The 23,771-nt window shown below is 42.4% G+C and overlaps 1 protein-coding gene and 1 long non-coding RNA gene across 2 annotated transcripts; both read left to right on the forward strand.

The window, feature by feature from the left end:
* The first annotated feature begins 5 nt into the window (after positions 1-5).
* On the forward strand, positions 6-807 carry LOC120321480. The gene is made up of 2 exons (XR_005561109.2): positions 6-410; positions 482-807. It is a non-coding gene; the product is annotated as an uncharacterized LOC120321480 (long non-coding RNA).
* Positions 808-7,967: 7,160 nt separating this feature from the next.
* LOC6533909 (homeobox protein araucan) lies at positions 7,968-23,771 on the forward strand. Its single transcript, XM_002094573.4, has 5 exons — positions 7,968-8,462; positions 13,229-13,795; positions 17,220-17,335; positions 21,897-22,228; positions 22,296-23,771. The coding sequence occupies exons 1-5, from the start codon at positions 8,412-8,414 to the stop codon at positions 23,387-23,389; spliced, it is 2,160 nt and encodes a 719-aa protein (XP_002094609.1). The 5' UTR covers positions 7,968-8,411; the 3' UTR covers positions 23,390-23,771.

The following is a 23,771-nucleotide window of genomic DNA, read 5'->3' on the forward strand; positions in this document are numbered from 1 at the left end:
ATCAATAAGTTTGCTTAAACATTAAATCTGTCTTTATATTTTTTCAAAAATTTTATGATAAATGTTATTTTCAAGTACTAAAAAGTAAAAAGCTGATAAGCAATGGTGAAATCCCTTTGGAAAGCTAACTTGTAAATCAAAGTGGTAGTTAATTTGCATAAAATTTAATTCCACTTGAATCCATCTGCTTCGAAGTAGCTTCCAAGTAGCTTCCCCATGCAAAGAATTATTAAAACAGTTCCGAATTAATTCCTGAGACACAGCCGAATGTAAATTCAGGGGCGGATCGGGCGGAAAAAGCTTCATCCAAATCCCCATCCATATACCCACCGAAATCGGGGAGTTAACTATGCAAGTACGTGTATGTGGGGCACAGACCGAGTTGATTTCCATCTCAATTGGCCAAAATGGTACGTTGGGGCTGGGTTTGGGCCATGTATGTGTGGCAATTTGTTGAATCGACGTCATTTATCATCCGCAGAGCAGAGTTCTAGTCGAAAGGAAGCCACAGCCGATGACAGTGACAATGGCGCATCTGGATACACAGATTGGGATTGTATCTTTCACTTGCATTTCAAGATGCAAATGTCAAGACGTGTTGTACTCTGGATTTCCATCCCCTTCCACCTCCCACCTCCCCCTCTCGAAGGATTCAATTCCAGAATGCCTCGATGGCGCAGATGCGCACTAATTTGTATGCCCGCACTCTTTGGATTCGTTTTCCGTTGGTTAAATGGTTAAATGTATCTTGGCAGCCTGCTCGCCTCATAAATGTGCCCAAATAAATTACCCTTATTTATCATTTTATTTGGGGTTCCATATAAATCCGAGTTTCGCCACGAGCGAAGAAAGTATATAACTCATGTTTGTTCAAGGTATTTGCCTGCTAATTTGCTATAACATAATAAATTCCCCACAATAATACTTAAATGAATGAAGACCATTCTTTGGAACAATAAGATGGGTAAAGGGAGTTTAGCTCAGCAGTTTACAAGTATAATAATGAAGTTGAGATTGGTAATACTAACATTATTATATCAATTATACTTTACAACTAAGTTCATACTCAAAACCATTTCGATGGTTGTTCTTATCTCCTATTCCTATTAGTTTATCAATTCGAATCAAATTCATAATATTTTATATTATTTAATATATAAATAGTTCATATTACTTAAAAAATATCTTCACTTGTATATGCTTTGTAGATTTCTATTAATACTCAAAATCAAATATTAGTTATGCTTTCCCATGAACTCTACTACTCTACTCCATGTTTTGAAAACGCGACATTTCAAAACGAGGCAATTTCAAGTGCTCCTTGGAGGACATTAATTAACTAAAAGCTTTTCCTGCTACCAACTCACAACTAAAGGCATTCCAATCTGCGGGTAGGCGAGAAGATACTACTCAGTGCGATTAGAGCGATGTTCGGCATTTGCAGCCGGATTATGCAATTGTCACCGATTGTGTGGCAAAGTGGCGCCTGATAAGCGTCGCAAATGGAATTATGTGCCATATGAAGTGCGAGTGAGTGAGTCTCTGTATCTGTATCCGGAGGCACTCATTTTCCCATCGAATGCCACGATGGGAGAACGACCAGAGAACGTCTGGCCCAAGGAGTCCAGGAGACGGGAGTCGCGTTCTCGGATGCGAGGCAGTTTGGCATTGGTGCGGGCGAGGATTGGCAGCAGCCATCTTGTAGCTGCGCATACTGACTGGTGTATCCCTCAGATACTTTTCATCACCCCCCTTTAAAATGCACTTCTTAGTTCGTTTTTTTTTTTTACTTATTTTGTACACCGGTTGGCGTCAGTGTTGAATGCAGACAGCGATCGACGGCGAACGATCCTCGATAGTTGCAACTTGCAACTTGCAACTTGCAGCGTTTGTCTTGTCTGGCGGATGGGGCTGCTATGGGATGGAATGGTATAGGATGGCTATAAGATGGAATGGGCTGCTGCGGCGGCATAATTGGCAATTGGGAAATGGCAACGGGAGTGGGAATGGCTGTGTATTGGAAATAGGAATGACAATGGGCATGAGAATGGCACTGGGCTCACTCGACTTTATGACTTTTTTTGCCAACTGGCAGATTCACTCGAAGAATTATTCGTACCACCGCTTGTGAAGTGCTTAAAATAGCAGCTAACTCATTGCAATTAATAGCTTAAGAAAATTAAACCACAAAAATTTTTATATTTACCCCAATCAATAAATAACTGCTTTATGAAGCAACTCGCTGAAGTTAAAATCATTTGTTTCTTGACTATATTTTCAGTTTAAGAGTCCGTTGAGTTTTTCGAGTGTGGCCACTAATGCCGGCTGTCTATCTGGCCCAGTCACATCGAAGTCGTGGTCGGATTGAGTTTGTTTCTGTGTTCGTTTTAGCCAAGATTCGCTCATTTCTAACCTGCGATTCGACATTATTTATATCCCCTCTCCTTTAGCTCCTCCTGACCCCTGGAGAGTGGCGCCTAAAATTACACGAGGCCTTTTGCGGATGCGGGGCAGCTGTCACCGCGGATGGCTCAAGGATCGCAGATTTATTGGGACCGGGAATCGGTTTTGAATTGGATTGGCACGGCTTGTTGGAGGGAAGTCAAATGCCGTAATGCCCAGCAGATGTTGGCGATGCCACGCAATCCTGGGCAGCCTTTTAAGTAGTCTGACTGTCATTATTGAACCATTACCAAATGAGCAATGCGCATTATAAATGAGCACATAAAACATAAACGTTGTCGCCCAGCCCAAGAGCCGATTACTGCAATTTAACACCCCCACTTGGTGCGGCACTTGGTCCTCATCCCCTGCAGAATTCTCCGCGTTGCTCGATGGCATCACGTCAACTTCAGATCTCGTCATATGTTGCTATTTCCGTCGGCCGGGCCCGGGAATTCGCTCATATGCCATATAGTATGGCCATATAGAGTGGGTTCCATGCTGTTGGTGGTGCTGAGGATTGGGAACTGACGACTGTGGTCAAATGCTTTAGCTCGCACCGGGATTTTGGATGGTTTCGCTCGGCTTAGCCCGACTCCCAAGTGGGATTATGTCACTTCCCCGGTGACATTTGCATTTTGATTGACAAACTCATTTAGCGCCTGCAGTTCAGTTCAGTTCAGCCAGCGTCCCTCGTCCTTCGTCCTTGCATCCTGCGTCCTTGTGCCTCTGCACACCGCCCTTCTCCCCCGAAGTGCCCGACCAACTTCGAGTGGATATATTTGCCAAGCGCTTAAGAGATTTTCAATTACACTTATTTCAGCAACAATGAATCGGTATTTAAGTGCTTTGATTCAAAATATTTACGCTTTGGGGGTGACAAGTTCATCAAACTTAAGCTGATGATAATTATTAACTTGTCGATTAAGAGGGTAATGGGTTAAGGGGAAATCTAAATATTAATAGCTAATAATATTTTATGTTATATATGGGAATTACTTACTTTGGTTTTTAGAAATTAAGCGCTTTTAAGGAATGTATATACATTTAAATAAGATTATTGCCTCTTTTTAAATATTAATAGATTTATAAATGGTTTAATTATGGATTATAGCATTTTTTTAATAATTTTTATATTACACATTATGTAAGTCTAACATACTGTAGGCTATGAAATACACATAAATTGTGTGCACTTTACTACTTTTAATAAACTTTTTATACTTTTAATCAACTTTAACATAATATAAACACCTTTCAGCAGCTTTTCTCTTAATGATTAATAATGTAGGCGCAACCAAACAAATTTTGAATTTCAATCATCGATTTTATTACTGACAGTTATTGCAAAATTTATGAGGCTTTCATATTTTACTAAGGATTATAGCGTGTCCAACTTTCTAACACCTGTGGCATATGATTATGAAATGATTGCTTATTTTGAATATATTTTAGTACGCCTTTTAATCTCCCTTGAAATTCGATTTCAATTGTTTGTTTAATTAAACCATTATTCTTGTGCACATTTTGAGCCCGTTAAAGTCAGTGAAATCGTTGCACTTTCGAAAGTGAATGGTACATGTGTATGTACTTACAATTCTATCAGCCAAACATTGCATAATGAGTAGAACTCAATTACGCGCTTGCAGCGATGCGATATATTCATGTGACAATTTTTAATGTTTTCTGACAACCATTAAAGTCGAGCCCGCTGAAAATGACAACAATAAACGTGGCGGCATCAAACCAAAAACAAAAACCAAATTAAAAAAAAAAAGAGAAAAGGGAAAGGTTGCCATATAGAGTGTGTGTGTGGTGCGTATCGCATCCTGACCCTTCTTTCAGACCCGGATCCCTCATACCTTCCCATCCCTTCCCACGAGGATCCCAGCCAAAAACGGAACGGAACCGAACTCGACAGGCGTCAACGGCGAGTGTGTTGTGACAGTTTTTGCCGGCGAATATAATAAAAATAAAAATATATATATCATTTTCCACGGCGTTTGGGTTTTCGTTTGAGTTTGGGTTTTGGGTTTGGTCTCCGTTTCTGAAATGGAATGGTATGCAATCATTGCCGTTGCCATTTGCTGGCTATTTTGAAATTGATATATGCATAAACCGCAGTGACAGATGTTGCAATTAAAACGGCATAAAACGGTGGAGGAAATATACCACCACCAAAAACGCCTATATCCTTGATCAAAATACGAGTATACTCGTATATTCGTTTATACAGAGTATATGTGTATAACTTATCGAGTGGCGTGAAAAGTGAGCGCTGTCAGTTTGACTGGCGGACAGCTCAATTGTCAAAATAGGTTTTAAGTGCCGTCGACTGATTTGTAAGTGAAGTGCACTTCTTGCCACCGAAAGTGGCAACTGCCAATTGCGTTGCCAGTCCGCATCTCGGATCCGATTCAGGCTTTTTCTGGGATTCTGGCCACTCGAATCTCCAACTCAGAGGGTGGTCAGTGTGTGGCTGCCGCAAATGGAAACGCCCCATGTGGTTGCCACTCGTCGTCGTCTGGTGTGTACCATCATGCTGACCCATTGATTGATTGCATTTGCTGCCCGTCGCTGCCACGCCCCCCGCCGCCAATCCGCCCCCAGACGCCCTATGCCTCCCCCTCCCCTGTCGCCCCTGAGCCCGGCGATTGCAAAAGCGCCACTCGTAAAACGCGCAACACAGCAAATATTGTACTTAACACCCGGAGGGGCACTTGGAACGGACTCTTCGCTCTTGTTGCTGCCGCTGCACTCGCAAAAAATGCGTCCTTCAATTTATTTTGTTATATTTTTAAAGGCCTTTTGCTAGGAAAACTGCTTGAGGCATCTAATATAACATAGTAATATGCATTTAACCACTTTAAAAAGCCCACTTTATTTTTTTTTTTTTAGTTTCTAGTATATATAAAACAAACATATGCATAAAAATATACTTAATATGGCTTGGAATGTATTTTTTCTAACTTAGCCAGTAAAGTAACTATAGGCGAATTATTAAGATTTCCCTATAGATGCACGTACATCTAAATAATATTTATTAATGCTTTTAAAAATCTTTCATAAAAATGTATCACACGTAATATTTGCGATAGTAATTATGTATGGTTTTCTCAACTTTTAAAAGCAAAATGATAAATTTTTACCAAAAAATCTCTATAAAATATTACAAATATATAATAATCGATGGTTCGTAAAGTGGTGACCAATTTTGGCCAAGTGTGCAGTTGCCGCTGGGTTTTGCCTTTGGCCTGGTCATGACTTGGCTTCCCTTGGAATTAATTCACGTTTGGGTTTGGGTTTGGGTTTGCATTTGGCAGGGGGAGAAACAGCTTTGGTCATTTGTTGCTTTGAGGTAACAGGCTGCTCTCATTTTCCGGCGATGCCTGGCCGCGGTGGGTGGTGCCACCACCCCCAGAACCACCCACACCCACTTGGCATAGCCACTCGCCATGGCCACTCCATACTCCGAGCTCCGAACTGCGAACTCCACCCACACTTCCATTCGCACCACGTGGATCGTTTCATCCACACACACACATACTTCTTGTGCGGAGCGAGGTGAGGACACGCCCAGACCTTATGGTGCAATTCCATCGTGTAAGTCACACTTTTTCGGTTTTATAGGTTAATTTGCTTTTATTACATTATCATAAAAATAAACAAACGTAAAAAAAGCAAAAAAACAAAAGAGAACAAACAGAAACACGCTGCAAACAAGCTTGCCAACATCCGCGGCACCCGCAAAAAAACATTTGAGGTTTACCTCACGGCACATCATATCGCATCGCATCACAACCACGGCGGACTCTCGCCGGAGATTCCACTCCATTTCCGGAATGCGTGTCCTGGGTGTCCTTCATCCTGCCGGGGAATCGTAATCGTAAAAAATAGATCGTAAAGCGGATGTCCAAATATGTTAGTGCGCATTAACTACGAAACTTTTTTCCAAAACCAGCACTTTCATGTGAGTCCTCTTCACCCACTAAACCTATTTGTTTTTTAAATATAGTTAAAAGTTCATAATAAATATGTCATTCCTTGCTCTAAATTTAAAAGGCACATTTGTGAGTATAATATATTTTTTATGATTTCCTAACGACTGAATTGGCTGCAAAACTCAAGAGTTTTAAGTTGCCTCTAAAAATATCTTAGCAAAATGATATTTTGTTTTGCAATTTATTTATTATTGCGCAGAAAAATTCGTTGCATGCAATTCGTCGAAAAAGAAAATTAGGTCAGACTTTTCTTGTTTTTCGGATACACATCAAATGCTATTTAATTGCAATTAAAATTGCTTGTGTACTAGAAGTGATTTCAAGTGGGGGAGATAAAGTGGCTAGCAGACTAAAGCAGCACAGCAATTAGTTTAGTTAGCGTTTTAATTGTCTGCCCATTGTGACTAAACAAATTCTAAATTCTCAAAATAATAAATATACTTCTTAAATGAACATTTTATAAATTCAAGAGAAAATATAAATATCACAGCTAAGTAAAAACGTTGATACTGCGAAAGCCCAAGAATTATTGGCATGGTGACAGCTTGAGTAAGGATATTAATTCCTACCATAAAAAGCTGAAACCTTGTTGATATTTCGAGCAACTGGTATTCAAGTGGCATGATATTTAAGCAAAGACCGCTGGAAATGTTTCATATAAACCCGATTAGGCGAGATTAATTAGCGAGGATCGATAATGGCAGTTAACTAAAGCGCAATTCAGCGATGAAGATAATGACAGACGATAAATACAGTGCGAGTGCCTTGGAATTTGCTGATCTTATTAACGCTTTTGTGTCGCCACTTTTGGCCATCCCAACGCGCCACTTTGTTGCCACTTCCAGCTGGCGATCGCATGCACTTCCAGTTGCGAGTTGGGCGCACAATTGTGAAAAGTAAACAAACAAATGACTAGCCAAACAAAACAAATGGGCGTTGCCCGGGAATTGTGGGGAAAACAAGACCATCGACAGTTGTGAAAATGCATACCCCTGCCCTTCCCTTTCCCTTCCCTTTCCATCCCAATTCATTTGTATTCTTTTTCGCTTTCTTCTGCCTGGCGAACTCGCACCTGTCCATTAAATCAGCCAGCCGAAGCCCATGGAGCCCTACGATTGGTGGTTGCGATGGCCTCACTTCCAGTGAGCCGCGAATACGAGTCGCTGGCGGGGAATCGTATTGGAAGTGCGAAGAGAGAAAGCGGCCAGAATGCCACCACCACACAAAACCGGGAGAACCGGGTGGGCGTTGCCCGAAAGTGCTTACACTTCCAGACTGCCGGCTCTTCATTGTTTTGTTGCTCGCTCCCAAGGCGAGCGGCATGCCCTCTTTCCCCCCTTTGTAGCGGGGAAAACGGCATATTGTTGTCCCGCTCCCGCGCCAACTGCAGCGGAATGCGCCCCACCAACAGCAGCAACAACGACAGCAACAACGACAACAACAACGACAGCAACAACGACAGCAACAACAACAGCAGCAAGACGGCCAACAGCAGCAAACACGGCCAACAGCAACGGCATTCGCAACCAGTTCGTGTTCGAACGTTATAAGGTGCACATCTGAAAGGGAGCGTGTGCTGAAGCGCCGCGTTTTTGCCGTCGATATTTCTCGTCGATTTCTCGTTGCCGCCGCGTTTTGCGTGTGCCAGCCAAATAATATACATAAACAAAATAAAAAAAAAATCCAACACAAGTGACAGATACAACTGCAAATACCTAACAAATCCACGAGATACTTTCGGTTGGCCCAATGTCGTTTATGGTTCCTTTCGTGCCAGTGCCCACTGTGAACAGACCCAATCGAAACTGAGCTGTTAACCGGTTAAGCACATCCTTGGATGTAGCAGCTTTACCATATATCCTTCAGCAGACTGCCCACGAGAGCGAGTGAGAGAGAGGGAGTGAGATAGAGAAAGAGAGAGAGTATCTTAAGACTAGGTCTTATATAGTCGTATAGTCACATAGCGAAATGGCTGCCTACACACAATTCGGATACGGAGGCTTTCCGTCGGCCTCGCAGGTGGGTCTCCTAAACATTCAGATCTAGATATATACTAAGTATATACTATATAATGGTTATTCATATTCATTAAGTCACAGGAGATTTCCAGATAAGCAGATGAAAGAACTGTCTATTAACTTGGAAATGAGATCTAAATTAAAGTCAATATTATTCATCAGACTGATACTATCAACAGATTTTTATGATTGACTCAAAGATTCATAATTTGTATAATACTTGTAACAGCTCTTATTTATGGAGTAATTAAAAACAAAAACATTGTAAAATCATGTTTAAATTGAATTTGTCTATAGTCATCATTTGTATTCATACAACCTTTTAATTTCTCTATTTATAATCATCACCAACTGGATTCCATCTCATCATAAAAACTGAACTAGTTAACTGCTAATAACTACATATTTTTTTAAATGTATTTCCTTGGTTTGGTTGGGTTTAAAGTTTATTTGGGTAAATGTTTTTTATAGACACTTTTTTTGACAAATTTTTAATTTCAATTTTCAACTTTCATCTGAGTACTTCCACCGACTGCAGTCAAAGCTATCCGATTATTTGATCTTGAGGACCCACTACAGGGCAAAACCGCTAAAAGTCTTTGATTGTAGCGCTTTCGGACTTTTCACTAAGCAGCAAAAACAGCTGCTTGAGGCAAACTTTTTCCATGTTTATGACAGTAAATTGGTGGAAGGCCAGCAAAAAAGCATAATAAATCAGATGGCTGATAAATGGCCTGAGAAAAAGGCACTCCAAGGAATCAGTCGTTTTTGTCAACCTTTAAAATTCACACAAAAACTGCTGCTTTAAGGATTTTGCGCCAAATTACGAGGGCTGCAGGTGCAACTGCAATATTTGTAAAATATTATGATGGATTGCAAAAGCAAAAGTGGTAGAAGTTAGAGTAGAAGACCTAGAGTAAATTGAATTTGCCATTGATTGAGCTTCTCTAGGCTAGACTTTAATTTCCCAGGCTATGATACTTGGGCTTACCAATTGCATGGTTCTGCCTCCGAAGAACTCTGGCGTCTTTTCCATTTCGGACCACACGAGTCCAATTAACTAAAGTCGAAAACGAAAGCAAAAAAAAAAAAAAAAAAAAAAAGGGAAAAGGGAAAAGCCGTGGCAATCAGAAGGCCAAGAAGATGGGAGGTGCCGATTGAGGCACGCTCAGGTGAAACTGTTGAAAAGTCAATAAAATTCAATTGCTGCGATCGTAAATCATAAAATTCATAACCGTAAAGTGACAGCTGAGGGCAGGCCCTGGGAATGCCCTGTTGGCTACGTGAGGAGCATCCACATCCATTGATTCTGGAGATGGCAGATTGGATAGCATCGGGCATCCACCAAACGATCGATGGACCAATGACTTGGCCTCCTCTCTGATCTACTTTACATTGGCGACTGAGGGTTGAGGTTCAGGGTGAGGGTGAGGGTGAGGGTCGAAGTGGCGCTTATACTCCGGTGCTATCAACTTGGTCATCTGGCGGAGATTGTCGGGGGAGGGATTCGGATGCAGAAACGCGGTAGCCGGGCCACTTTGGTGGACCCACGAGATACAAGTTGCGATTAGATCGCTGCGTTTGCGATTCACAGAAATCTCCAAAGCCACTGAAACTGGACTGGGACTCAGAAGTTGGGTATCTGGCATTGGGCATTGGGCATTGAGCATTGGGTACTGGTTACTGGTTACTGGTACTGCTGCTTACTGGGCACACACATGGCCAGCAGATCTTATCTGCGCACTGTCGCCTGCCAGTCGTCGTCGTCGTCTGGATCCTCCAACTGCCAACATCGAAAGTTCCCCACGTTCCATGCGAAGACGTGGCCAATTCACATGGCCCACTGGACCAGTGGACGACTGGACCACTGGCGCTTCCTCCAAGCGGAAAGGTAGTGCAGGAATGGAGTCCTCTGCCTCATGAATAATGCATTCGCTCAAGGAGCTGAGGAATCTGGCAGGCGCATAGAGCTCCCTATATGGTGTCGCCTATCAGATCAGTTGTCATAATTCTCATATTGTTGTGCCGAGAAACTCTGGGAACGTTGAGCACAGCCTCCTCCTTTCCTTTCCTTTCGTTTCGTTTCGATCGATCGCTGAACATTCCCATACAGATCGACCGAAATGTATTTGCTTTTTACTAATTAAAATCACGCGGCATGGTGGAAAACACAAAAAAAAAACATAAAACAACTGAATCATTCATTTGTAAAATTTTGATAAATGGCTGTGCGTTTTCATATTTCTTTTTTTTTTGGTTTCGATGTCCCTATATAGAGGCAGCGATCTTGGCCTCGAAATTCTATTATTTGTGCGTTTCAGCACGACTCAAAAAAAAAAGGAAATTTTTACTTTATTAATTATGATCGGACAAGCGACCTTCTAGTGGATCACTCACCTGCTGAATTTTAAGAGGATCAATCCCGAATCGATCGCATCTGATAATTATAAAATAATATGCATGTACTGCTTTGTTTTTCGGGCGAAGAAAAAGGTTCTATTGTCAGATTATGTTAATGACGCGGAATAATTATGCGTTCTGGTGGCTGCATTTAAGTTTTGACCGCGAATTTCGCCACAGAAGCCGTGTAAGCCGGGCTAAAATTGTTGCTGCCCAGATATTATGACCTTTTGCTGGGCATTTCGATCAATTTGTAGCTGTCCATCAGGCGGAGCACTCAACTTAATTATGGGTTCGATGCGCCGATATTTTCGCCCAGAAGACCGACGTCTTTAGATTCCAGACTTGAAGACTTTAAGACTTACAGACTTCAAGACTTCCAGACTTCCAGACTTCAGACTGTGGAAATTGAAGCAGTCCGCTCGTTTTGCAGATTGCCCGCGGTAATTTTCAGAAGCCTTTATGCCAGCATGTTGCCCAACTCCATCTCCATCTGCATCATTGCCAGGCATCTCCAGGCGTCTCCAGGCATCCATATCCATATCGATCCGATCTTGGATGGGTCCGAAAAGTCGGTCTGGTGCGGACCTATAGGCGTCGGCTGCCACACCCTCATTGATTTCTGGCATTTTTCAAAATGCCCCCAGACAACTGGCTTCATGGGCTTGGCGCATTTTGCATATTAATTGCCAAGTGAGTGGCGCATGCCATAGGCGAAGCTCCACTGTAAAGATGGAGGACATCACATCAGGTTGCCGATCCGGCACTTGAAATCGATTTGCTTGGTTATTGATCTGGCCGCCATTGCAACGAAGTTCGCGTATCCTGAACTCCACACCCAGAGCAGAGTACTCCATTGATTAAGGGAACTTAATCGCCGCGGGATTATGAATCCCGTCCAGCTTCTGCGCTTACCAGTGGCCAGTGGCCAGTGGCATTGATTGTGTGTTAACACCATATTCGCTTACATGCTATCGATGCATCTTGTAATGGGCCTACTGTCGATTTTTCGAATTAAATTCGCAATTACCCAGCGATTCAGGCGGATTTGGTGTCTTCAGTAGGAGGAGGAGGATGGTCGGCTACATGGGTTGATGATATGGGGTGATCGGGTGATGGGGTGGGTAAACAACATTGCCGGACATCAATATTTATGAAGTTTCCAGTACGGCAGTTAGCATGACTTACTCGGCATTATGCTGCAGAAAATTAGCCATTATACATGGACGTGCGTTTCCTGTGCCGTGATGTGATGGAGGCATCTACTCTCAGGCAGGTTTTCATCCTCGCCTCTTGGCGAACAAGTTGACATCTAGTTTATGGCGCTGTTCAAGGATAGTTTGGATAATTATTAAATTACTTCTCAATTTTCTAGCTACTTGCGGCGAAATATTGGTTACATAAAAGAACCAAATCTTTTAATAAAGACTTTTTTATTTCGGTTATTGTAAATATCTTCTTAATAAATTTCACTTCATTTGAAATAGAATCGGATATATATTCATTTATATATTCCACTACAAAATAAATAAGTGACAAAAATCATTCAGCAGACTTCTGTGGTAGGAGCATTCTTTAGATCCATCAACGAAAACTATCTTATCATTTGAGCAGCGCAATAAACTAATTCATTGGCGAACTGTTTTCAGATAAACACTGTCAGTTTAGGGGCTGAGTTTTGTGTTCGAAATGAAATATTTTCATTCAATGGCACAATGATTGGGGGCTTCTTGGAAGACCCACCTCTTGGAGCTGCGAGTGTGGGGTTTTATCGGAGGTTCGTATCTCTATAAGGTGTTCAAAATGACCCTTTTGCGGCCGAGGGAAAATATTTCTCGATCATCGGCCTTTGGTGTTTGAAATAAAAATTAAAATGGCCCCTTGATTAACATGCATTAGTTATGTAAACCAGTGGCGATGTGTGTTTATATATCACTTAAGGCTATCAGTCGACTGCCTTTCGAGTTTAGAAGTACCTGCACAGTGGGAAAATATAATATGATTTCGATAATGTCAAATTCATTTTTGACATCATCAGTTTGGCTGGTAAAGTCATTAAAGGCAATCCGATACGTAAAATTAATGAAGTTTTTCACATCTGAAACATTATATATCACTATGTTAGTCTTACCCCGAAAAATGTTTAAGAATTAAAATAAAAAATGTTAAAATAATGATTTATTAAGAGGTTAATTTCACTCTGCTTAGAATTTTGCTTGATTAGATTGCTTTTTATTTATCATTGGATTTTTCCCCTGTGCATTCAATTTAATATACCCATAAGATAAGCGGCGGAAACCGCGAATTTGTGTTTTAATTTGCGACGAACTTGCACTGAAGAGCCTCTTCCCATCCGATCTCTTCCAGCTCCTGCCCCCCAGTGTCCAGCCGACGGAGGACGCTTCCGCGAACGTGAACGTGAATGTGAATGTGAACGAGGCGCTGGTGATGACAAACGCCCCGGCGATGAGCCCCACGGGAGGTCAGGATTGTCAGGGCAGCCAGCCGCCAGGCGGAGCTGGCGGAGATGCCTCCTCGGGGGCGCTGAGTCCCAATGCGCTTTCGCAGAACTCGAATGCGGCGACGGTGGTTGGCGCAGGAGGTGGATCCTCGGCGGGCGGAGGTGGACCTTCGGATCTGGCCACCGGTGGCTCCCTGGACGGCAACGGCGTGGGCACGACGCCCACTGCTGGTGTTGCTGGCGGTGGTGGTGGTGGTGGATCCTGCTGCGAGAACGGGCGGCCCATAATGACCGACCCGGTGTCGGGTCAGACGGTCTGCTCCTGCCAGTACGACTCCGCCCGCCTCGCCCTCTCCAGCTACTCCCGCCTCCCGGCGGCCAGCGTCGGCGTCTACGGCACGCCGTACCCCTCCACGGACCAGAATCCCTACCAGAGCATCGGAGTGGACAGCTCTGCCTTCTACTCGCCGCTGGTAAGTGCACTTGTACAACTTAAGGGGGAACACTCGCAAGAATTTTGGAAGGCTTTTATATACCCATAAATATTATTTAGGACTTTAACCAATGTTCTAATAATATTATAGAAATTATTAGCAAGTCAAGGAAAGAAAGGTTCATATTAATTATAATTTTAATTTATATGTAATTCAAATCTATTTAGCTTTTTTCAATAACTATTGTAGTGGCTTGATTATTGACCTTTGCCATTAAGTAAATTCATGTAATCATATTTTGTTGGCATCAATCAACTAGTTATTTTTAAGGTCACTTAAAATGAGTGTATTTATTTTTCCGAGTGTGTTGGCCAAGAGCCATGGGCCAGAGGGCTAAATGGATTATCTCAACGTATGACTTTAATTGTGTAGTCAGTGGCTTTTGTCCGCAGCTTAGGAGGGAGACAAAAACAACGACAACGACAGAGACAACAACAACGACAAAGACAACGACAACGACAACAAAACTACAAAGCAGCAACATCGATGGCTTGTCAATGCAGTCGACTAAATCGAATTATCATTATGGCTGACTGAAGCTCAGTCAAACCTCATTTGGCTCCGTATCGGGGGTTTAGTTTCTCTGGGACTCAATTCCATACCCATACCCATACCCATACCCATACCCATGCCCATACCCATAGCCATTCGGAGTTCCATCCCCCCGATGGCCAATCCTTTTCTATCGCCGTCTATCCATCCACCTAATTTATAAGCCCGTTTACTCCGCCGCTTCCCTGCAAACTGACAACTGCCGACTTCCATTGCGATATTCGATACTTTGCATAAAGAAAGGCAAAATCATTGGTAACAAAACATATTGCCCCATGGCCTCAATTACACTCCACTCTCTTCGTGTATGTGTGGGCTAATCAAGCTTATGTCGCTGTGTGTGTGAGCGCCCACACAGTGGGGGGCAGTAATAATAATAATAGCAGTACTTTGTCTGCAAAACCTATTTATTATAATAGCAAAACAGTTTTAGGATATCCTGAACAAGAATTTAGTAAGTTAGTAATTTATAAAAGTTGCATATTTATGGTTAGCATAGAGGCAGCTTAAATAAATATGTGTGCTTAAAAGTTAAATTAAATCATTTATTTACATTTATGTAATGGCTCATCATTACAAAATTAAAGCTTTACTTAAAAGGCACGTTTGCTTAACGATTATTTGATACTTAGAGCCTTGAAATAATGTTAAACAACTTTGACAAAATGCTTTTCCCATTTTTAATTTGAGAATTATTTTTCTTTATGTTTTTTGATAAGAACTTGTGTTTATAATGTTTAATAATTATTTTTGAATAATTTATAGATGGTTTTAAAACACTTTGAAAGACTCTCTACTTCTTAAATTTTTTTTATTATTTTATCCCTATTATTGTGTCCCCAACTGTGCTCGTATAGTCTCTAAGTGACCGCTGAAATGTACACGAGCACAGCATGACTGAAGCAAAACACACTGTGCTTGCTGCTGCTTTGCTTTTGCTTTTGCTTTGCTTTTCAGGCTGCTGGCCTGAATGAAAGGCCAACGCAAACAAACAAACAAACACACAAAATTGGCAACAATATGTATAACAACAATGTGGACAGTATTTAGCCTTGGCAAATAGCTAACTGCCCGAGATGGATAGGCTTAGCTAGAAGTGCCCAAATAATCGAGCAAGTGTTTTATAAGGACATCATGTTGCCGCATCGCACAGCAGATAAATATTTTCATCGACGTGGCTTGTGTGCGCAATTTCAGTATCTAGTAACTATTTGTCAAGAAATGTGTTGGCAATACTTAATCGAACCTCTTAATTTGTAATAGCAGCTAAAAGTGACTTAAATCTCGAAAGCAATCAAAAACATTTCGAAAATTTGGATATAGTTTTGTTTAATTGTACTTTCCATGTTGGTTTAAGCACTCATTTCCAGTTGATAAATTTATTAGCATCCTAGAGTGGCATATTGTTATAATATATTCACAAAATTCTATAAATTATACGTTCTTACCCATAATAACTCCGCGCAATTTAAAGAATCACGTTTCATAAATTGCTCCTAATTTCAAGAAATCCTAAGACACTTGTCCGACTTTGTCAACAGTATTTCCCCGATGTTTACGAGCGCTGTAATAAGCACATTAGTTTGAACGATCTAATTAATATGAACGAACACAGGGTCTAATCAACTTGGGCGGCTCTCGACGAGTACTTCAAAGAAAACCTCCTTCAGATGGCAGTGATGTGAGCGAGGGAAAAGGGAAACCCCCGGGAAAGGAGAGGAAAAGCGGAGGAAATGGGGCGGGAATGGCAGCGGCAGCCACCAAAGTGTCATGTTAAATTGTTATTTACAACAACAGGAAATTCATTCGTTCTTTATTTTTCTCCTCTTTTTTGTATTTTGTTTTTTTGGTCTTTATTTTTTCTTTTTTCTGGCAAGCACCTGAGCGAGTGTCTTTTTTTTATCGGCTGTCACGAAGCGCATACTTTTAATTAAGAAAATATCTCGGAGTTGCCTCGATAAGATGTCGCCGGAATTTCGAATTTCGAATTTGGGAGGTGTTAATAACCGAATTCATTTCCTTCTCGGTGGGGCGGGGGGAGAAAGATCTAGCAAAATCTCACTTCTGACATTTCCCCACAACCAATCGTTTCGATTGGGCAAATAAATCTGGCGTAGGGCGATTCCAATACCTGTTCGTATATGTATACATATGTATTTACGACATTTTGATAAATATATTTGTCACTCGGCAGCGGCGGCGGCGGCGGCGGCGGTTTTCTGGCCATAATGAAAAGAAAAGAGGGGTGGGGTGAAAAATTAATAAACAACGGCATACATGATGTTAAGCAATTAAAAATGTTAATACCGTTTCATAAATCAAGAGCTCACACAAAAGCCCGGCTCGACAGGGCCAACCAGATTGGACGGCGATCTGGCCAATAGTTGTCGCTCATAAATCCGGCTGTCATTTTCCGAGGGCATAAATCGCCGCATGCCACAAACAGAAATCGAGCCAAATTAAAATTCAAAGTGTTCGAGCTGTGCTTTTTTTTTTTTATTTGGACTTAACCGCTTTCAAATCTAATAACAATAATCGGCGCTTCGACTTGGTTAATACACGTAACAAATACCAAAATTTTGTCTGCCTTAAATTATGTATTTTTCTGTATCGCTGCGTGTATTTGTGGCTCTAAAATATGGCCAACATCTGGGCATTTGCTTGTTCGCCAGCTCGGCCTGCGAAATATGTTGCCAAATTATAGATTCCATGTTAACAAAATTGTCAACTTCGAATAGTGTGGGAAAATACTATGTTCGCTAATAACTCAATTCCATGGCTCTCACTGAATCACTGAATTCTCCATCGTTTATTGTTTATTGTTTATCGTTTATCGTTTTTCCATTTTCAGAGCAATCCGTACGGACTGAAGGACACGGGCGCGGGTCCGGAGATGGGAGCTTGGACTTCGGCTGGACTTCAGCCCACTACGGGCTACTATTCCTACGATCCCATGTCGGCCTACGGGTAAGCATTATTTAATTTAATTTCATTTAATTTCGTTCAATTAGTTTTCGTTTTGATTGCGAAAAATGTGGCAGCATCAAATGCGTCTGCGGCATAATTAATTGCGTCTAATAGAAAATAAATAGAAAGCCTTTTAGCCCAATTTGAATACAAGTAGATGGGGTCGCGCGAAATCAAATGCAATTGGGCGCCCATAATTAATTACAAAATATTTGCGAGTACTTGAAATTGATTTGAATTTAATTGCCTGCGGCGGCTGCGCCGTCCCTGCGCTCCCCACTTTTCCGCCGTTTTCCTACAATTTCCCGCGATTTTCCCCCGCCCAATGAGATGGCGCAATTGCCGCAAGGGACGGGCGATAATAAAATTTGAATTGTTCGAAACTGTATGAGAGCGCGAAATTATTTATTTATGATTGCTGCAAAAATAATAGCAGTTAATTGCACGCCAGTGCGCGCAACGCACCACATACACTGGACTTTAAAGGTACACAGATGTGTGACTTACACTGAGAGAAAGTTGGGGGTCATTAATCATTTATTCAACAAGTTGGGTTTGTTCAAATGTGATAAAAATTTAAATTTTACAGCAATTTATATGTCTATTTAAAAACATATCTAAAATAACTTTATGAACTGACTTCTAATTATGAAAAATTATCACTTTTAAAGAGTTCACTTAAAATATAAATAATTAATAATGGAATTCAATTTTAATTTACAAATTATATATATTTTTAAGGTTTTTCCTAAAACTTAATAAATAAAGAAAGGAATTGAAGTTAGAAACCTTTTCTAAAGAGTGAATGAACTGCATGAACTGTGACAGGTATTTATTCTCCGTGTAAGTGCGTGATTTTCCGGAATGTGCCGTATAATTAGCACCTATTAAATAAATATTTTGAGCAAAAAAAAAAATACGGAGAATTTGTTGTTGTGTATGCACATACATTAAGCCCTAAGTATGTACACACGTGGGTGCATACACAAGTGCGTACGCACATATACTCGAATGCGGAGTACACAGGAGTGAGATTCGATGGACAGGAGGCATGAATCGCCTCATTCCGAACCCAAATCGGGGGAAGAGTCGGCTGAAAGGCTGAAAGACTGAGTGGCATGCAACGGCTGCGGCTTCCCGTTGGACCGTCGGTGTGGACGGTATCGTTTGGTTTGGTTTGGTGTGGTTGGGTCGACTGTGGATTGGTTTGGTTTGGTTTGGTTCGCTTTCGTTTGGGCCCGGCTTGCGTGCGGAAAGCCCATGAAATCGAGCTGCAGTGAGCTAAGTGAATGAATGAGTGAGTGAGTTGTAAGCGATGCATGTTGATTGGAGGGGGGCGGCGCTGGTGAGGGGGGTGTGGCGGATGGAGGAAGGGGCAGGTGGCCGGTGGCAGGGCGGTCGGTAGGCGGGCGGTAGTGGTAGAGGGGGGCGGTGAGGTGTGAGCCGCAAATGAACGCCATGTTGGCCGCCATATTGAGCGGCAGTACATACGCACTTACTTACCAATCTACCGGTGTTTGTATGTATTGCGACCTGTATGTGCAGTACACTAAGCGAAAAAGCTTAATCAAAAGTAGGGAGTGATAAGCATTATTCATTAACAGTGTGTTCTATGAACAACTCAGCGCCTCATAGTTAAAAATACTCGCAAAACGAGTCCAAACATGAGAATTAATTTGTTCTGTACTTGAAATTTAAGAAGTGTGATTTAATATATGAAATTTAATAATATGTAACTGATAAAATATATTTGAAAAGTACTGATTAATTAAGGCAATAATTGACCAAATTAATAGTAGATCTGCCAAACCATTGTAATGGTAAAACTGGAACTCACACGTTCTATATTTTATACAAAGATACTACTGCTTTACTATATTTTACTCCTCCGGCAATTTTGATTAAATCTAGATACGAGTATAATTATAAATGACATTATTTTGTAATTACATTTTTTTAAATGTATTTTTTTCTGTGCGTAGGCGTGTACGTATTCACGGGTTGACAAACATTTAAGAGAGCAACGGTTGCGCTTTGTTTTGCCCATTGTCACAAATTGGCAACGGAGTGGGAAACTGCGGAGCGGGAAACTCGATGGAAAGGTGGAAAATCCGACTGACTGACTGACAGTCAGCCGGTTGGTCTATCTGTGTGTCTGAACGAATGTCTGTCTGTCTGGCAGATGGCAATTGCATGGGGCTGTAAATAGCTTGAGCAGGAGGTGGTGAGTAGGTGGATCTGTGGATGGGTGGATGGGTGGATAGGTGGGTGGGTGGCTTTGGTGGAATGACAGGCAACGTAATTACCCAGTGACAGGCATGAAACGTGTCTGCTCACGGGAGCCAATGTCATTTGTGCTGGCAGCCAGCGTTATTTGTTCGAAATGCGAAATGCGAGCGACCGCCAGTGAAAATCGCAACTTGTAGATAATGGCCGCCGTAATTGGTGGCTCCCAACCAAATTGCATGTGGCTCGAACAAAAGCTGAAATGTAAATGGGTGTAAGCCGGTCTAAAACTAATAAGCGCGGCCCATTCGGCCAACCGCTATATGCGGCTACACTACATATATGTGACCATATGGCCGTGTCCGTGTGTTTGTGTGAACAAGAATGTGATTTGTTAACAAGATTATGGCCCGCCAGCAACAACAGCAGCCAAATCATTTTTTTAATTTTGTTTACGAGTTATGCCAAAAGAACGCAGACACATGTGCACATGCACACACTGGCGGGGCACTGCAATTATATGGCGAATACAAAAATAGGATGCGTGCCAATTACGGACAAATTGATGTTTGTTAGCTTGTAAAACATAACAGCACAAAAAGCCCACAAAGCGTATCACTCTGCTCAGATCCGTCGAATCCAACGAATCCGTCTACCGAACTACGCGATAATGATATAGCCGGGCTATATAGCTACGCCTTTGGCCGATGTAGCCGATGTAGCTGATGTGGGGTTACGTGCCGAAAATTACGGGCTTCACAACCTCTGGTCACGGTTATTGGACAAATCTTACTCCATTAGGAGTACAGTGAAAGATCCCTTTGCGGGACACAACATTATTATCTAGGGTGTTATTATGCAGAAAACTTTTATGAATAGTTCATGTCTACATACATTAGACTTAGTAAACATTTATTCTTAATAGTTCACTTTAATTAACATTCAAATAACCAAATTTAATTTTTCTAGAATTTCTTATTTCTTAAATAATTACTAAGTAAGTAAAATATCCTTGTTCCCATACTAAAGTCTCTTTCGCAAACGCAGAACATGCCAAATAGTTTTTCTATAATAAAGAGTATTTTCTTATACATTTTTTATAATATTTTTCTATCAATCTGCTTATTAAAGTAGTTCTTCCTGACCCAAAATAAAAAACAGATTGTAGGGAGAACATACACCGCACTTAGTTGCCTGAATGCAAATTCACGAGTCCTCCTCCAAACTCTTGTGCTAATCACTATGAACATCCTGCACATTGCACGCAATCGAGATATAAAAAAAAAGAGAAAAAAAGTGAAGAAAAAAGTGGGGAAAAAGCAGAAGGATCAAGGAGAAAGGAGAAAGGACGTCGAATTTACATGCGACGGGCAGCGAGGCCGAGATTCGTTCTTTATCTTGTTGTAAAATTCACCGCACACAAACTGTTGATTGTGGCTCCATAAAAATCCCATGAAAAAGGACCAAACGCAAAATAAAGCAGGACGAAAAGGGATTGGCAGTGGGGGATTGTGAGGCTTGGGAGGATTTGGGGAAAACCCGAAAGTGAAAAGCGGATGAGCCGGATGTGCAGCGGAGTTCGCCAGGGGTTGGGGTCTTAATTTAGCTAGGAACTTCTGGTGGGTGGCAGGACCAGAACCAACCCACCAAAAGACCATTATTGCAGAGGACGAATGGCGGATGATGGAGATGCCTCTGGTGGGTTGAAAAAAAAAATGCGATAAGTGCACTGGCACTGGCACTGGCGAAGTGAACCTAGAACTGGCGGAGTGGAGGATATGGAACAACTGGATCACCCGGTGGCACCCACTTGTCCTCCTCGTTATTGCCGGAGACGCTGTTTTCGGTCCAATGTTGTTGCTTTTTGTGGCCGTGCCCTGTTTCACAACTATGTTTTACAATATTTTGACGTTGTATTACACTGGCAGAGAGACGAGAGACGAGAGCGCGGAGGTCCCGGGGGGGAAACAGTGGTAGGTTGTAGGAAAACATCAATTTGAGTTTTCCGCATTTTTAATGAATTTCCATGTTTCGCTGCTGCCACGATATTTTTTTTTGGGCCACGCAATTAGAAAGATAATACTACTGCAATTTTATCAAAGAGTAGAAAGCCCTTTTAAATGTTGAGTTTTCTGGGTATAGATACGAATTATAGGAACTTAAAAAATACTTTAGTTTCAAAGATATATAGCTACCTATTGTTAAGCTCTAAATAAATCTATATAAAAACCTGTATAAAAATCTGTATAAAACCTAAAAAGCCATTCCTTTATGAATACGATAATGTTGGTTGCATCTGTTCTCTAAACAGAGGATTGCTTGTTTCTAATTCCAGCTATGGAGCCAGTTACGACCTGGCAGCTCGTCGCAAGAACGCCACTCGGGAGTCCACGGCCACGTTGAAGGCCTGGCTGAATGAGCACAAGAAGAACCCGTATCCCACGAAGGGCGAGAAGATCATGCTGGCCATCATCACGAAGATGACCCTCACCCAGGTGTCCACGTGGTTCGCCAATGCGCGGCGTCGACTGAAGAAGGAGAACAAGATGACGTGGGAGCCGAAGAATCGCACGGATGACGATGATGACGCCTTGGTATCGGACGATGAGAAGGATAAGGAGGACTTGGAGCCGAGCAAGGGCAGCCAGAGTGGCAGTTTGGCCAAAGGTATAGCTTATTAGGGGGGGGTCTTCATAAGGTTTACCTACTTACAGCTGCTGTTTCTTTAAATCAGATGAGACCAAAGAGGAGGAGGATGCCATAGATGAGGACCAGAAGTGCCTCGGTCAGGCGAACATATTGCGTGCCGGCTTTGGTTATTCCGCAGCTGGTAGTGGTGCTGGTGGTGGTGGCTACCCCGGTGGCGGGGGCTCCTCCAGTGGTCACCCCGGTGGCTACCATCCGTATCATCATCAGCATCCCGCTTACTATCAGGCTGGCCAGCAGGGCGGTATGTTGCCATTTCATGGGGAGAACTCCAAGCTGCAGACGGATCTTGGGGATCCAAAAAACCAGCTAGGCCGGGACTGTGGCGTGCCGATTCCAGCTACCAAGCCGAAGATCTGGAGTCTGGCCGACACAGTTGGCTGCAAGACACCGCCGCCGGCTTACATGGGTCACCAATCGATGCCGCTGCAGCAGCAGCAGCAGCAACAGCAGCAGCAGCAGCAACAGGCGCAGCAACACCAGTATCCAGCATCGGAGGCAGGACGAGATCAGCAGCTGTTCAATGGAGCCGCCACTCCATACCTGAGGCCGCACACCACGGCCTACGGGGGTTTTCTAGGGGCTACGACCCAGCAGCTGCATACTACGAGCAACAGTATCCCCTACAGCAATATGCACCCGGCGCAGCAGCAGCCGCAGCAGCAGCAGCAGCAGTTGCAGCAGGGCGGTACCATCCATACTACGGGAAGTTCGACCAGCGGACCAATACCGCTGCAGTTTCACAATCGGCATCCGCAGCAGCTGCAGCAGCAGCAGCAGCAGCAATCTCAATCCACAGCGAGTCAGCGGGCGATGGGGTTTCTCGAAGCCCAACCAGATACTCCACCCCAAACTCCGCCGAATATGAAGGTGCTGAGCGGAGCTTTGAGTCTCCTGCCTACCGCTTCTCAAGTCCCTATGACCGCTACCTGTCGCAGCAGTAACGCCTTCGGCTTCCCCGCCACCGCTGGTTACCCCATGAACTTCTCGGCCAGATTGGGGGAGTACTCCCCGCGGGATGACTACAGCAGCGGGAACAGCAGCAGCAGCAGCTCCTCATCGCCGCAGCTGCACAGGAATGAGGCCATGTTCAAGCCGCTCTTCAAGAAGTTCACCAACTAATCGGAAATGGTACTATATATAATACTATATAGTACTATATGCTACTTTGTGGGATCGTGCAAGAGCCAGACGGATTGTGTAATATTAACTGTAGCCGTTTAGCGCGTTAAGTAACTTCAAGTTTCATTCAAGTTATGCATCTACATATGTATCTAAGAGTATCTAGAGTACCAGATCAAATGTTTCTCTTCTGAAAACTGCAATGTAAGCCTAGGCTAAACACAAAACACTAAATATTAAATACTAAATTAGCGCATTAAGATTGTAAACTGTGATACGTTTTTCATTGTCTAACAGACTTCACACTAAACACTTCGTCTATATGGAACACATAATCTAAATAATTTTAGCTCGTTTAATAAAATTCTTTATAATCATGAAA

The sequence above is a fragment of the Drosophila yakuba genome, chromosome 3L (assembly GCF_016746365.2).
Source record: "Drosophila yakuba strain Tai18E2 chromosome 3L, Prin_Dyak_Tai18E2_2.1, whole genome shotgun sequence".
Lineage (NCBI taxonomy): Eukaryota > Metazoa > Arthropoda > Insecta > Diptera > Drosophilidae > Drosophila > Drosophila yakuba.

Bases quoted from the DNA above. Each gene is read 5' to 3' on its own strand.
- LOC6533909 (XM_002094573.4), top strand. From the start codon at position 8,412: ATGGCTGCCTACACACAATTCGGATACGGAGGCTTTCCGTCGGCCTCG. The intron at 8,463-13,228 runs GTGGGTCTCCTA...GATCTCTTCCAG, and splicing joins GCTTTCCGTCGGCCTCGCAG to CTCCTGCCCCCCAGTGTCCA. The intron at 13,796-17,219 runs GTAAGTGCACTT...TTCCATTTTCAG, and splicing joins CTGCCTTCTACTCGCCGCTG to AGCAATCCGTACGGACTGAA.